This window comes from Phaeoacremonium minimum, assembly GCF_000392275.1.
Source record: "Phaeoacremonium minimum UCRPA7 unplaced genomic scaffold PA7_03_scaffold_47, whole genome shotgun sequence".
NCBI lineage: Eukaryota > Fungi > Ascomycota > Sordariomycetes > Togniniales > Togniniaceae > Phaeoacremonium > Phaeoacremonium minimum.
The window spans coordinates 268,786-283,016 of record NW_006920954.1 but is presented as its reverse complement, the minus strand read 5'-3'; the positions used below and the strand labels follow the sequence as shown (position 1 = coordinate 283,016).

The window sequence follows — 14,231 nt, the reverse complement described above, 5'->3', positions numbered from 1 at the left end:
ACACCGCAATTGCAGCTAAGTCATACGACAACATCGGTTTGACCAGCCTTGAGCGGTGCGAAAAGGTGTAGTTCACGAGATCTGGTATCGTCGATCGCATTGTCGAAACAAGGGGTGCGATTTCCTCCGGCGTACGGGAGTGAGTGACCTCCAAGGTTGTCATATGCATGCGGTGCGTAGGCATCAGCCATAAGTCTAGAAGACACAGGCGTTAGACTTCACCTCCACTTAATGAGCCGAAAAAGACAACATCTGGAGAGTTGTATCTCCTTCCCATTCCAATTTCATTCAATCTCCGTCAAGAAATAATTAGGTTCTCTCGTACATGGTGACAGACTTGGTCTTTCTTCTCTCCTACTAATAAGTCGGTATGTAAGGCGCATGCTGAGGCACCTCGAGACCTCCATAGAGTAGCGCTTGACTACTCGATCAAAGACTCCCGAGACTCACATATCTCGAAAGCGACGACGCAATCAGCATGTCCAGCTCCGCATTCGCAGTGGTGCATTTTGGTGGTCCCAGATATCTTGACTGCTGGCTAGATTTACCAACCGACCTGGCTGGAGATTGGTTTCCTGCGCCGCAGCGGGATTGAAACCAACCATCTTCTCGCGAACACGAATTTAGACCTACAACTTGCAGCCAAAACGAATTCAATGTGCGGAAATACGCTTGCGAGTTAATGCCACTAAGCAATGAGGACCTGAAGGCGTGGGGATAAAGTACAATCCTTTCATTCTCTCAGTCAATTGTCTCCGCGTTGGCGGTCGTACACTTGGAAAAGTCCGTTCACGGTCAACTCCCGACTAGAAAGTTTGCTCTGATACGCAGCACTCGTCTCCAAATTGCTGGAACCCAATCATATCGCCCGCGCAATCAAGTTGGTCTGACTGGGGTTCGAAGAAATTACCACTCACTGGGGGCAGCTTCCTGAAGCATAGCTTGTAAATGAGCAGCAAGCCGAATGACATGGTCAGGCGGCCGCGCCCAGAATACTAAGCAATATCTTGGGTCCGAGAATCCAGGCTCTGCGAAAATTGGTCTCTCAATTCGTAAGAGAAACGGGTCAATAATGACTTCTTTGAAACCAGACGAGAGGAACTTTTCCTTTTGCTGAGAATTTCTCGTCACTCTGTGTGTCGAGTAAAGTGTCTGGATTTCTGTCTTCACGCCATGTCAGTCATTCCCAACAAACATCCAGACTATCAAGAGTTCCCCATAATCAGCAACTTCGCCTCTTGCGGAGATGAAGAGTTTGATGCTGAGCTCCGCATCCCCGGCCATTTCAGAGAATATGCCTTACAGGAGACTCAGGAGATCGTCTACGATGCCAATAGCTATCTGATCGACTGGCCGAGATGAAGTCTTCCTTACCGGATCATTATTGCAAGCTTTGATCAACGCATCGTATGGGTTCTCGCCTGGTGCGATTTTGATACCGGAAAGATCTTCCAACTTATTTCTGGCATCGGTGGACTCCAATGTCGGACTCATGGTTTCTCCGACAGCTGATTGAGGCTCGAAATATGGATTAGATATATTTCTCGAGGTTCGAATGTTGAGGCGGCCGGACTGGTATTCAAAAGCGGCTGCTGATCTCGGCTGCGGTTCAACTAGTGGGAACCCCGTTAGCAACGGTGGACCGAGTCCGGTACCCGCCTTCTCCAGCCACAGCTAGGCAAGCCCAGCCACAAGAGGAAACCACAACATTACCCCTTGAACGATTCGCCATTGATGAAGAGGCTTCTTGCGAATAAGCATCGCAGCTGGACTGATTTTGAAGAATTCGATGCGATTGACCAAATTCTTTCTGGTCGAATCAATCGATAAACAGCGCGAGGGTATGGCTCTGAAGACGATTCAATGTTGCCACCTCCATTCCTCATTCAGGGGCTACAGATAACAGGTACATTGACGAAACAATGGAAACACCGAAGTATCGAATAAGTTCTCTTGCTTTTAGAAATCAAATCAATCAAACAATTCATTTTGATTGAAGCAAAATCCTTGAGACTTGAATGCCAAGACTATCAGACTCTCCCGATGCTCGGAACCGGTTGATTTGTCTTCGAGTCTCAACCTCGCCAAAGCTCACTACACTCAAGCATATTGCCGACAAACCTAATGCTTTAGAAACATTCTATTCACTTTGTTCTTTCAAAAGGACTGCGAGGTTATCCTGGTTGTGGCATCGCGTTTTTGTAAGATCGGTTTGCTAATAAGGCCCTTGTTTCAGGCAGCCTCATCATCTTGCATGGCATTGAGAGACTAGGAACAAAGGCGTATGGCATGAGTCTCTCATGTCTCCTAAGGGGATTACACCTAGTTTCTGTCCAACCTTGGACAAGCTTAAGGTCTTTATAGAGTTTAACTACTAGCTCTTCATTGATCATGAGGCAGGGCATTGAGACATCAAGGCTGAGACGCTCTCAGACCTTACTATCTTTCAAGTGCGCATGAAGGCTCATATCCAGTCACGTTAGCCAGATAACCAACTAAGATCCCTTACCCATTATATCCGATTCCATTTCATATTGGCATACAAACAAATTCGGGGCCCTTTCTTGCTTGTATTGTCGAATACTGCAACACTTGTTTGTACCAGTTCAATGGCATGCCACTAGCTTCAGGCAGCGCCCCTGAATTTAGGGCGACTTACATGTCCACCCCGGGCTTACACACAACACCACCACGATCTACCATCGCCAGGACGACTCAGCGAAGACGACTAAGCAATTGATCAGGCTGCGAGGCCATCATTAAAGCGGAGCACCTCGCACAATCCTCTTGTTTATCGAAAACTTCGAGTCGCGTGGAAAATTCAACCTTCTTCCCTCAAACCCTCACTCCCTTCCCTCAACCTTCATCCTCAACCTTCACTACAAACACTACTTGCAAAGCTTGGAGAACGAACTTCCTCCTACCAGGCGTTGCAAACAGCTCTCTTATTTGTACTGCCTTCGCGAATTGTTTCTTGCTAGCATACGCTCGAGGTGGTAGAGGTTGCATCACGCGTATCTCTTCCACTCTCGTCGTCTTCAAGCTCCTCCACGAGATCACCATCTTGTGGGCCGAGTGAGATCGCTGGTATCGAGATTAAATCATTGAAAGCCGTACAATTACATCTTCTTCCTGCCTTCACCCTTCTCTACCACTTCGCTAGCCTTCTGTCTCAGAATTCCTTCTATCCGTCATACCATCACCAAGCACAGGTCTTCCGAGGCCGCTACCCTTAATCATGGCTTCCAAAAAGCCTCCTCGCAAGAAACCATCGCGTGTTGCTGCTCCTGTTCGCGACATTGATTCTGACTTGGCTGAGTTATCTATCTCACCTCGCCAGTCTGGCAACGCGTCTGAGCCCAGCCTTCATGCCCAGCAAGACCAAACCCCCATGGATCTGGACATCGCACCAGATTCAGTTATGCCAGCTACTCCAGACGTCATTACCGACGCTGCCCAATCCCAAAAGTCGGCCCGTGTCAGTGTCGACTTGTCATCAGTCTTTCGAGAACAGGTCAAGAAGGCAGCATCACTTGGACAGTTGAAGTCTGACAAGCTAGGTGCGATGAAATTCAATGTCGCTACACTCTGCTCTGGTACCGACGCCCCTATCCTGGCCTGTGAAGCATTCCAGGAGGCATGCCGTGTACTCGAACTCGGCAATCTTATCGAGTTCAATCAGCTATTCAGTTGCGAAATCGAACCATTCAAACAGGCGTATATCCGTCGCAACACAAAGACGCCTCTTCTCATCTTCCGGGACGTTGTTGAGGTTGGAAACCTCAAATCCACCAGAGCGTAAGTTTACAGCGTCAAACAGGCGAAGAACAGCGTTTGCTAATTGATATACAGTATGACAGCCGATGGCTGCATGGAAACAGTTCCGACGAATGTTGATCTCCTGGTCTTTGGATCCTCTTGCGTTGATTTCTCCAACCTAAACAACGCTAAGAAGAAGCAATATGGGGACCTCACTGCAGCCTTTGTGGCTAAATTCACCCAGAAAGTCGTCGATGGAGATCCCGACCACGCTTCGCAGCCAGGCTCGGTTGATCGAGACTTTTTCAAAATTCTCTTGGAGCACATGCCTGACGACACTACTACAGTGAGTGAGTCGTGGTCCACTTTGATGGGGTCACTTGGTTTTCTTCTCAAGGCTAGACCCAAGATTGTCATTGTTGAGAATGTCAAGACTGCACCGTGGAACAAGTTTACCAACTTCTATTTTCCAAAATGCGGATATGCTGCAAAAGCCATCACCCTAGACAGCAACAACTACGGCGTGCCTCAAACCCGACAGAGAGGCTGGTTGATAGCTGTTGATTATGCGATCTTCAAAGAGAAGTCGACTGACATTCTCGAATCGTGGGCAAAGACGATGGTACTTCTTCAACATCCCGATCGCGTCAACATCGAGCGATTTCTCCTGTCTCCGGAGGATCCGAGAGCCATTCGCGCCAGAGCTGAAACTCAGGCAAAAGATGGTGGGAATCAAACCAGTTGGATAAGGTCGAAAACTCGACATGAGAATGTACGACGGTTCTACAAGATTCCCGATGACGCACCATCCTTGAACCACATCGAGCAAGTCGGATCCCGTGTGGCCTACATGGAGCCTCATCAGCGCTGTGATAGGGCGTGGATTCGCAGCCAGCCCGTTCGTGTATTGGACATGATCGATATCGTCTATGCTATCGGTCTGACGAGAGACTGCGACATAACCTACAAGGTATTGGTTGTGGACCTTAGTCAGAATGCCGATAGAGTGCCCAGACTCAAGATTGATGGGAATGATATCGGTGGCATCGGGTGCATCACTCCAGATGGCCTACCTTTCTTGACCAACCAGCAACGGCTAATCACTGGTTGTGAGGCGTTGCATCTTCAAGGTATTCCTATCGACGATCTGTTGCTGTCCAGTGAGACTCAGGCGCAACTGCGAGATCTGGCTGGGAATGCCATGACTGCAACAGTCGCCAGTGCTTCAATCTTGTCAATGATTGTTGCTCTTGACTCTCATGCACCCCGATCCGTCAAGCGAGTGTCCCCTGACACATGTGAGGACGGCCTTCAGCGAAACTCATCCGAGGGAAGCAAAGCCCCTTCACAGCCTGAAGGAGAGGTCATCCTGTGGTCACCAAAGTCGTATCGTGTGATCGATAGCTCATTCAAAGATGTCTTTACTTCAGGACGCCGCTACTGCTTCTGTCACGATACATTTGCTACGCTACCTGACATTCGTGTATGCGAAGACTGTGGTGAAACTGCCTGTGGACAATGTGCTGGAAATCCTAGACACAAGTTCGCACACGCGCATGTCCCGCGGCTGATCTCTCCTGAATCCACGAAGAGAAGATTAGCAAGCTATTTCCCCGGAGCGCTCACTTTTCGTTTCAACCATGAGACTTTGAGCACATCTTGTCAAAAGTATCTGAGCTCACAGGACAACAAGGAGGGCATGACGGTGTTGGACCTCTTGAATGCAATGCATTCCAGCAGCCCTATCTGCTACCTTGATGGCATCACAATTACGGAGGATATTACTGTTCACTATCGTTCGCAGCACATGCTGCTTCAAGCAGTGGTCTCGAAGCAGGGAACGGCCACGACCGTTACCTGGTACATCCTGGTCAATCCAGCATCAGATTTGGTCAAACATCAGAATAAGGCATTCGAGCTTGAACAGCCAATTGCCCGGGCTGTGTGCTTTGCAGATCTTGAAGGACCGAAGCGCAGCGTCATGCCAACCCTTCATGACGAATGGCAGGTGTGGAAGGCAAACCGGTTGACCTTCAAGATGCACGCTACACAACAAGAGGGCGTGGACATTCGGCTCAGGTTCACTGAGGACGCATTCAACAAATTGCCCGGAAATATTCCTGAGGTATACCGTGAGAAGATTTCTCAGGACTTATTGTCGGATCTAGGTCTCAAATACAGCAAGAAGGCGAACTGTGGCACAGCAGAACGAGCGCTTCATAAAGCCGATACCACAGACAACTATCTCTTCAAGGACTGCAGACCCTTCCGGTCCGCTGACAAAGATCAATTTGTGATAGCGCGGGCTCATCGTCAACTTGAATCTCGTGAATACCGGGAGGTCTCGATGAGATTTGACCCGAATGTTCAGTTTCACAAGAAGTTTCCTGCTCAAGTCAAGTCTTACATCGACGGTCATTGGATCCCCATGGATAAGAATTCTATCATTCTCGATACTAATGACATCTCGCATGAATCCGTTCACGACCTCGCGCCCGGCAATGGTGATCAACTGCAGGGGACACAACAAATTTTCACAGAGGCGGAGGTTCATGTTGGGTCAAGAGCTTCGTTCAGCAAAGGCGAGGCCACTATAAACGACAGCGATCGTACCATCATTGCTTTTCAAGCAAAGCTGCGATATGATCCCAACGATGCGATTGCACTGCTTAAGGCCGGATCGCGTCCTCTGGAGGATGGGTGGTACCGTGTGCGCAATGGCCGTATCCCGGCCTTTGCGAAGAGCATCAATCTCTTCTTGCTCAAGCTCCCACGTGAAGGATTCCCTGGCTACATTCAGGGCCAAGCCATCGAGTTTCGTCTCGAAGAAGCAACCAAAACTGCTAGAATGCCGCCCCCCGTACCGAAGGTAGAGTTCGTGGAGCTCAACCCTGACAAGCAGATCAAGGAGCGAATCTATTACCCATACGAGGACCAGAATCAGGCACGTTTGCACATGGACGCGATGAAGAGTCTTCCTCCGGCACTTGGCGTTACATTCAAGGCCAATAAGCATCGAAGTATTGAGACCAGAATTACAGCCAATCCAGAGCTTCTTATTCATCTGGCGCTTCAAAACCTGGCGGACAATTCTCGGCTTGATCGTCACAGCGACTTCATTCGTGAAAAAGCAACTGGCTCCATTGCTATTGATGCTGCGTATTTGTCGCCCTGCAAGACTTTCCACAGCTTGAGCTCATTCCTTAAACCGGCGTTTACAGCTGGTAAGGTCCTCTCTCTGAATGAAGACGGTCTCAATATCCCGTACGCCAGGTCTAGAGAGAATTTGATTGCGGAACACCTTGATAAGATGGAGTCCTTCAAAGATAACAAAGTCACGCTCGATCCCGATCAGGTGATTGCCCTTGGCAAGATGATATGCCGGGAGCGATATGCCGCGCCATTCGAGGAGAGAGAGTTCTCTGAGTGTTTTTCGCAGGATCTTGGAGTGTCAGTGATGGCGACAGTGAGCCGCAAGAACGATGGGAAATATTGGGGCAGCACTGGTGGAGTGCTCGCCCATGACGTTGGTTATGGAAAGACTATTCTATGCCTTGCGGTCTGCGACTCTCAATGGGACCACGATCAACTCAAGAGCAGTATCCGGCAATCCCGGGATTTGACAGAGCGGAGTTATGATCAGGACGGCGGACGAGTATCACAGTCTGTTGAGACTCGCATTCATCTGAAAGCTACTCTCATCGTGGTTCCAGCGACCATCATGGACCAATGGGCATCTGAGATCGATGCTAAACTTCAATCTTCTTCGCGTCAATGGGCAGTTGAGTGCATCAAGACAATCAATGACTTGAAGCGTATCACAATTCAAAAGATGAGACAAGCAAACATCGTGCTGGTCAGCGACAGTTTGTTCAACGAGAAATATGTTGATCTGATTGCCGGGTTTTCTGGGCAGAAGCGTTTCGGCAAGTACACGGCCAGAAGCTACGAGACCTGGAACCAACGAGCTCGCTCCTCCCTGAGGGACATCATCTAGGAGTGGATAAAGTCAGGGGAGAGCGACCTAGCCCTACGGAGAGCTGTGCAGGCACAATCCAAAAAGCACGAGTTACGCGCTCGCGAATTGAGGAATCTGATCCTTCATCCTCCTTCTCGTGACGAGACTTATAACCAGCAGACTGAAGCAGCGGATAACGATGAGGATGATGACGGGGAGGAAGACCTGCACCACAAGGCGCCGACAAATTCAGAGATCATCCTCCCACTTGAATGTTTCGCGTTTTCTCGGATGATTGTGGATGAGTACTCCTATGTCAAGACAAAGAGTGTCCCTTACTACCACGAGTTCGTGGTCGGCCTTGTTGCCGATTCCAAGTGGCTCCTTTCAGGAACTCCTCCGTTGCAGAGTTTGAAGGATGTCTGCATGATGGCCCGTATTTTCGGCGTCCATGTGGCTTCGCCTGAAGCTAATCGAATGCCAGGTTTGCCTGCCGTCACTTCAAATGAGCCGACAGAGCAGACGGAACCTGAAAAGTTTCGATCCTACGCAGCAATCAAATCGATTGACTTCACGTACAAGCAGTATGAGCAAGGGATCAGCTTTGTCAAGAACTTTATGAGCTGCAACACAGTTGATTTCAACAAATTCGCGCACAAAGAGCGGGTCATTATCGTCAGAATGAACCTCGCATCTAAGCTGATGAACCTGGAACTCAAACAGGAGTTGTCCTGCAGTAACTCTGACATCTACTGTATGAGTGAGGCAGCCCAGGACGCCCTAGCGACCTACACTGTTGAGAAGGACAAGAAGATGAAGGTCGTTTTAGCGAGTAATGCGATAGAAGCCCGCATCATGACTGCCTCATGTAACTTGGAACACTTCATGCACGGCAAAACTCTTGACAACTCTAAACAGACCTATAACCCGACTGAAATTCTCAATAAACTTGCCGAGTATTGCGTCAAAAACGTCCAAGACATTGGGAAGCAGATCAAGGCGACCTTTGACTTGATGGTCTGGCTTCGGAATAGAGTTCATCACTTGAACACAAAACAGGGTCCCAAGCAACCTACCCGAACGGCCCCCCAGATGGCTGAGGACGAGTCTGTTGAAGAACTCAAGGTTGCTTCCCAGTGGGACAAGCCGAAAACCAGCATTGAGCTTGCGGACGAGACATTCAACAAGCTGCTGAGACGGAATGGCACGTACTCCGAGGATACTTTTTTGCGAACAGTTGTACTGAACTGTCTTACGGCCGGAGATGTCTCCGAGACTCTACCCGAATGGACTCGGCCGGAACCCTCGCTGGATAATTGGGATTTCAGCAAGAGCGGACGGGGAAGACATTCTGCTCTGGACTATTACACCATCACATCTGAGGAGCTTGAGCAGCTTTCTTCAGACGAGCTGCGCGAACTTTTCATAGATTCTGCCTACTGGAAGTCTCGTCATGATAAAGCACAAGATTTGACGGGAATGCATTCCTGTCACGGATTAGTGTTCCCAAGCAATCATCGAGATGTAGACCCTCTTGTGCTGGGAAAATGTCTCGAGCCATTCAAGGGTCAATTGACTGGTGATCTTCCACCAGGTACAGCAAAGTCCATGAAGGATTTCATTTTAGCCTGCTTGAAGGAGAAAGAGGATGCTGCTAGTATTGTTGAAGAGGATAAGCTCACTGGCCTGCTCAATAACCTGAGCAAAGATGAACTCTTGCGCCAATGCAGTAAGAGGGGTCTTAAGCCTACCACGAAGTCCAGGACCAACGAGCATCTCAGGAATCTGATCATCAGTCATGAGAAAGGCGTTGCATCTTTGGATGACTATCTGGAGCAACGAGCTCGTTCTGAGGGAGCGAGAAGATACCCGAAGTTCGGCAACAGAGTCAAACGCAATAATAGCGAGACCGAAGCCTCTGTAGACGATCTTATGACATTCTACGAACTTTTCCGTGACAGACTTGAGGCGTTCATAGACGCATTACGAAGATACAAGTTCATACTCTCCGTCAAGAGACTACAAAAGAGACAAGACGTCCCTCAAGGACACCAAGACGATCTTTCATGCGATTTCTGTCAAGTCAAGATTGAGGATCTCGACCAAAGCTTCTTGTTGCCAAATTGTGGCCACTTCCTCTGCCAGTCATGCAATATGGTCAACCAAAGCGCCTCAAACTCGAGCAAGATCTGCCCAGTCGGAGGTTGCAACACGAAGTGGCGTGCTGCTCCCGCTATTCCTTGCTCGAAACTCCATGAGCCACGACATGCCATCGAAAATGCTGAAATCGACATCAGGGAGAGCAACAAGATACAGGCAGTAATCAGCTACATCAAGAAGACCCCTGCAGAGGATCATGTTGTAATCTTTGTGCAGTTCGACGTCCTGAGACATCAAATGTCATCAGCTCTGAAATCCCATGGCATCACTTTCCTGGGCGGGCAAGAGGGCAGTCTGACTTCGAATGATCTTGAAAAGTTCAAGCAGGGAGGTGCAAAGGTCTTACTTCTAAGACTTGGGCAGGTTGAGGCTGCGGGAGCTAACCTCACAATTGCGAATCATGTTCTCTTTCCATCTGCTTTGCATGAAGCTGATGATCATGAATTTGAAGTTATCATGAGGCAGGCCAAGGGTCGTTGTCTTCGCCGGGGTCAGAAGAAGTTTGTCCATATCCGATACTTTATTTGCGAGGACACAATAGAGGAGGAAATATGGTCTAAACAGGGCAAAGTTTCGATGTCAAATGTCGAGGAAGCTTCCGGAGCACGTGGCAACTCATCCCGGTTGGAAGGTGGTGGACACCCCGGAGACCGCACAACAAGTGCTTCCCCGTCTGCCCACACAAACACCACTCGAAAGTCGTCAGGTACAAATACCTCGTCTTTTTATCCAGGCAACCAGACACGCTTCACCAGAGCACCTACGCGTCAACCCACAACTTCGCGTTCCTCTCATCCTCAAACCAACTTCACTGCACAGTTTCCCGCTTCCAGTGAAACCTCACTTCTTCAACCCTCTTTTTCGCGACCTCCGCCTGCCCCAATTTCACCTTCCCCATCTCACCCTCCTTTGGCCTCGACAGCCTCCTCGATCCCAACTCTCGCTGTGACTACAGAGAAGACAGGAATCATGGGTGGCAAAACTCGAGGATCCGCGCCGTACCCGCAGCCTGCCGATCGAGGCTATATGGGCCCTCGACGTCCCGCTCCGCAGTCTAGTCCAGAGCCCGATGAGACAGACGACACACACATGCATGAGGAGTTATCTAGCCCGCGTGAGGAGAATCCATATCCCTTCGTCGTAAATGGCCAGGTTCCCAAGAAGGTAAATCGTTCTCCCCGAGGCAATGAAAAGAGCACGGATATTGATACCGACAAGGGTCAATACATTGGCCGCGCAGCCGAGTTCTCCAAGCAGCCCGTGGAAGCCGGCAAGATCCGTATTTCTCGAGAGAAGTTCATCGCGTCTGAGAATCGTCTCGCTCATAATAACCCGTCTTCGCCCTCAGAAGAGGATGATGATGATGAGTACGATGACGATGACGATAACGATAACGATAACGGTATAGCGAACCATGAGGATCGCAGCGGAGCAGAAAACGTCGATGAGGACGACGAGATGGACGCCAATGAGAGCGATGCCGATGAGGACAACGAGATGAACGCTGATGAGAATAATGCCGATGCGTACGGTGTCAACGAGGTTAATGAAGTCGAGAACCGGGGCCATCACTCTTCGGCCGGCCTCGTTGGTTGGCCCCTACGCAATGAGTATGACCCTGATTTTGTTCCATCCACATCTGATGAGGCAACGGCTGCCAGCATGCCAGCCAGACGGTCATCGCGTGTGCGTGGGCAAACCGAGTACTTAAATATGACGAGACCGGACGATGCCTTTTGGGATGAGATGGTTATCGATGAGGATCATGACGCCGGTCATCACCACGACCACGATCATCACAGTGCCCAGAACCCTATCGCCAGGAAGAAGCTTCATCGTCCCATTGTTCAAAACCCCGTTCCTCTGGACCAGAGATGTTCTCACTGCGCCAAGGAGGGGTGGGATTGCGATGGTGGTCATCCATGCAGCGGATGCAAGGGTATGCAGACCAGCAAGAAGAACCCAGGATTCGCACACAAAATGTGCAATTACGACCAAAAGGTGTATGTCCAGCCATCCATCATCAATGTGCCAAAGGACTTCAAGGGCGATCGCCGGGATCGAGGCTACACCGATGACACCTACACTCGACGCGTCGGCTGCGCAAGTTGCAAGTATTCACATCAACCATGTGACGGCTACGCCCCTTGCGCTCGATGTATCAGGAAGTGGAAGTTGAGGAATCTCGACGGATCGCAGCGCGAGACTGATCGCGAGACCGCTGCGGACTGGCGTGAGGTGTGCTGGCCAGGCACCTACGGCCAGTTCGAATCCTACCTGAGCGGCTCGGGGGGGCGAGCTGCCTCTCCGGAGCAGCGGTTCTACAATTAGTCTCGCGCCGCGATCCGTCGAGATTCCATTGCGGTGAAGAGGAGTCCTTTTGCTTTGCGTTGTGTTGCTCCTTTTGGTAAGTTAACAGGCTGCTACCTCATCATGGATTCTTCTAACCAAAGTGCCCTAGGAGCTGAAAAAATCTGTACTACCACCGGGGGAGGAGAAGGGGAGGGGGNNGGGGGGGGGGGGGGGGGGGAGCCCCCAGAACATTATGACAACTTTGTTTTGTACAACCATGTAACAACATTAAATATAATTATTAAAAAAAAAAAAAAAAACCCTGAGTTCATGATGTGACATGTTTGTAGAATGCCCTCGATGTGGATTTTGGCACCACTGATTATAATTTCGACTCCCTTGCCGTTTGTGAAATATGAACAGATATCCTCGGGGATTGTTTTGATGACGAGGACGTGAATATGACCTCCTGGCAATCCTCAACGCCAACGCCGTTCGCAAACTGTACGACTACAAAATCCACGATGGAACCCTTACGACCGAGAGCGACCATCGGTGCATGCCACGTTCCCGCCCCGTACGTCACAGCCTGGGCACCTGTGGTGATGAAGGCTTTCAGTCGACGCAGATCTGGGAGCCCACGTCCCGGGAGAACCTGTGATCGCCCATGAGGGACGCCAGACGAGGGGACTGGAAGGGCGGCATCAGCGTCACTAGGCGGTAATGACGGTGCTACGACGACAAGATACCGCGCATTAGGATCCTTTGCCAGAGGGCTGAAGGTCTGCGTGGTGTAGGGGTGCCGTTCGAGGATCCGGACGTTGAAATAACCTTCACTGCCGGACGCCGGTTCCGAGCCTTGGCGCTGGCGCTGGAGCTTGCGCGCCGCACATGTGAACATGTTCATGACGGCCTCCCCAGGTGCTTTGCTGGGCGCCTGGCCATACAGGTTGACCATGCGGGTGACATGCTGATACTTGATAGCAGAGCCCTGGTTCGCAGACACGGCATCAAAGGGTAGCGGTGCCTGTGCCTTTGCGCCGCCGGGATCGGCGACGGCAGGGTGCTGTGAGGGATGGAGGTCCGGCCTTGGGTTCTCGACAAGCTCGCCGAACGGAGCAAAGGCGTCGGAGGTCAATGGAACGGCAGAGACGAGGACGTCCAGGCCATCGACATCCATGGACAGGGGCATCCTGAACAGGGGGCAGTTCTTCCGGGGACCTGGGAGTGGGATGGCCTGAGGTTGCACAACGGCCCTGCCGTGTCCGCTTTTGGGTCGGGGTTTGATTATTCGGAGTGGGGCATCTCAGCGGGCAGGAGATGACATCGCTAGCGTACTGGTGCAGAGCGATTTGTTTGTTAGTGTTCGTTTACATTCTCTACGTTTCTACTAACAGCATTTGGGTACAGGGCCATTGCAGCCTGGCCAATTGACCTGGCTCAGGGGTCAAATATTGGGCTACGCCTCACGCCAGTTCGTGTTCAGTCTCCAACTTGGGCCAAATCACATCGCTGCTCATGCAAGAAAGCTGGCCATCATAAAGACAAATGAGGAGAGATCCTGGCATGACGCGTAACACGGTTTTCAGGAGTTAGAACAGCTTTCTTCAAGATCTCACAACTCAGACTTTCATCTGCATTTTGCTATGAAGCATGGCAGTCTCCAGGTCGCAGGCATAGTGCAATACCCAGGCGGTAGTCTTGCCGTCTTCCACCTACTCTATCAAAAAAGACTGCATTCGTCTTCGCCCTAGAGCCATTAGATGGATCTGGCCTACTATATTCTCATCCCATTGCTCATCGTCATGGCCATTTCCTTCAGCATTTTCGCCTGGCTTAGGATCCATCGGCGGAGTAAAAGACGCCAGCGGGAGCAGATTGCCGTCCAAGACACCTCACACATGACGGACGAAGAGTTCCAGGCATATATTGGCAGAGAATCAAGGCGGACTCGTGCCGCTCAAAGGGCGTCGCGGGGCGTCCAACAGGCGGCACAACAACCACAGGCGTTTCCTGAGATCGAGGGTTACTATGCACCTGAGGCTCCTGCCAAAGGAATTGA

The 14,231-nt window shown here is 50.5% G+C and overlaps 3 protein-coding genes across 3 annotated transcripts; 2 read left to right on the top strand and 1 right to left on the bottom strand.

Moving 5' to 3' along the window:
* Positions 1-3,421: 3,421 nt before the first annotated feature.
* On the top strand, positions 3,422-7,756 carry UCRPA7_985 (putative snf2 super family protein; the record flags this gene model as incomplete). Its single annotated transcript, XM_007913574.1, has 4 exons — positions 3,422-3,798; positions 3,853-4,105; positions 4,157-5,242; positions 5,429-7,756. 4 exons carry the CDS (start codon positions 3,422-3,424, stop codon positions 7,754-7,756), a joined length of 4,044 nt encoding a protein of 1,347 aa, XP_007911765.1.
* Positions 7,757-8,008: 252 nt separating this feature from the next.
* UCRPA7_984 (putative dna repair protein rad8 protein) lies at positions 8,009-12,208 on the top strand (the record flags this gene model as incomplete). The annotated part of the gene is made up of 2 exons (XM_007913573.1): positions 8,009-10,548; positions 10,987-12,208. 2 exons carry the CDS (start codon positions 8,009-8,011, stop codon positions 12,206-12,208), a joined length of 3,762 nt encoding a protein of 1,253 aa, XP_007911764.1.
* A 576-nt stretch (positions 12,209-12,784) lies between these two features.
* Positions 12,785-13,929, bottom strand: UCRPA7_983 (putative ureidoglycolate hydrolase protein; the record flags this gene model as incomplete). Its single annotated transcript, XM_007913572.1, has 3 exons — positions 12,785-12,859; positions 12,912-13,362; positions 13,889-13,929. The coding sequence occupies 3 exons, from the start codon at positions 13,927-13,929 to the stop codon at positions 12,785-12,787; spliced, it is 567 nt and encodes a 188-aa protein (XP_007911763.1).
* Between the last annotated feature and the right edge of the window lie 302 nt (positions 13,930-14,231).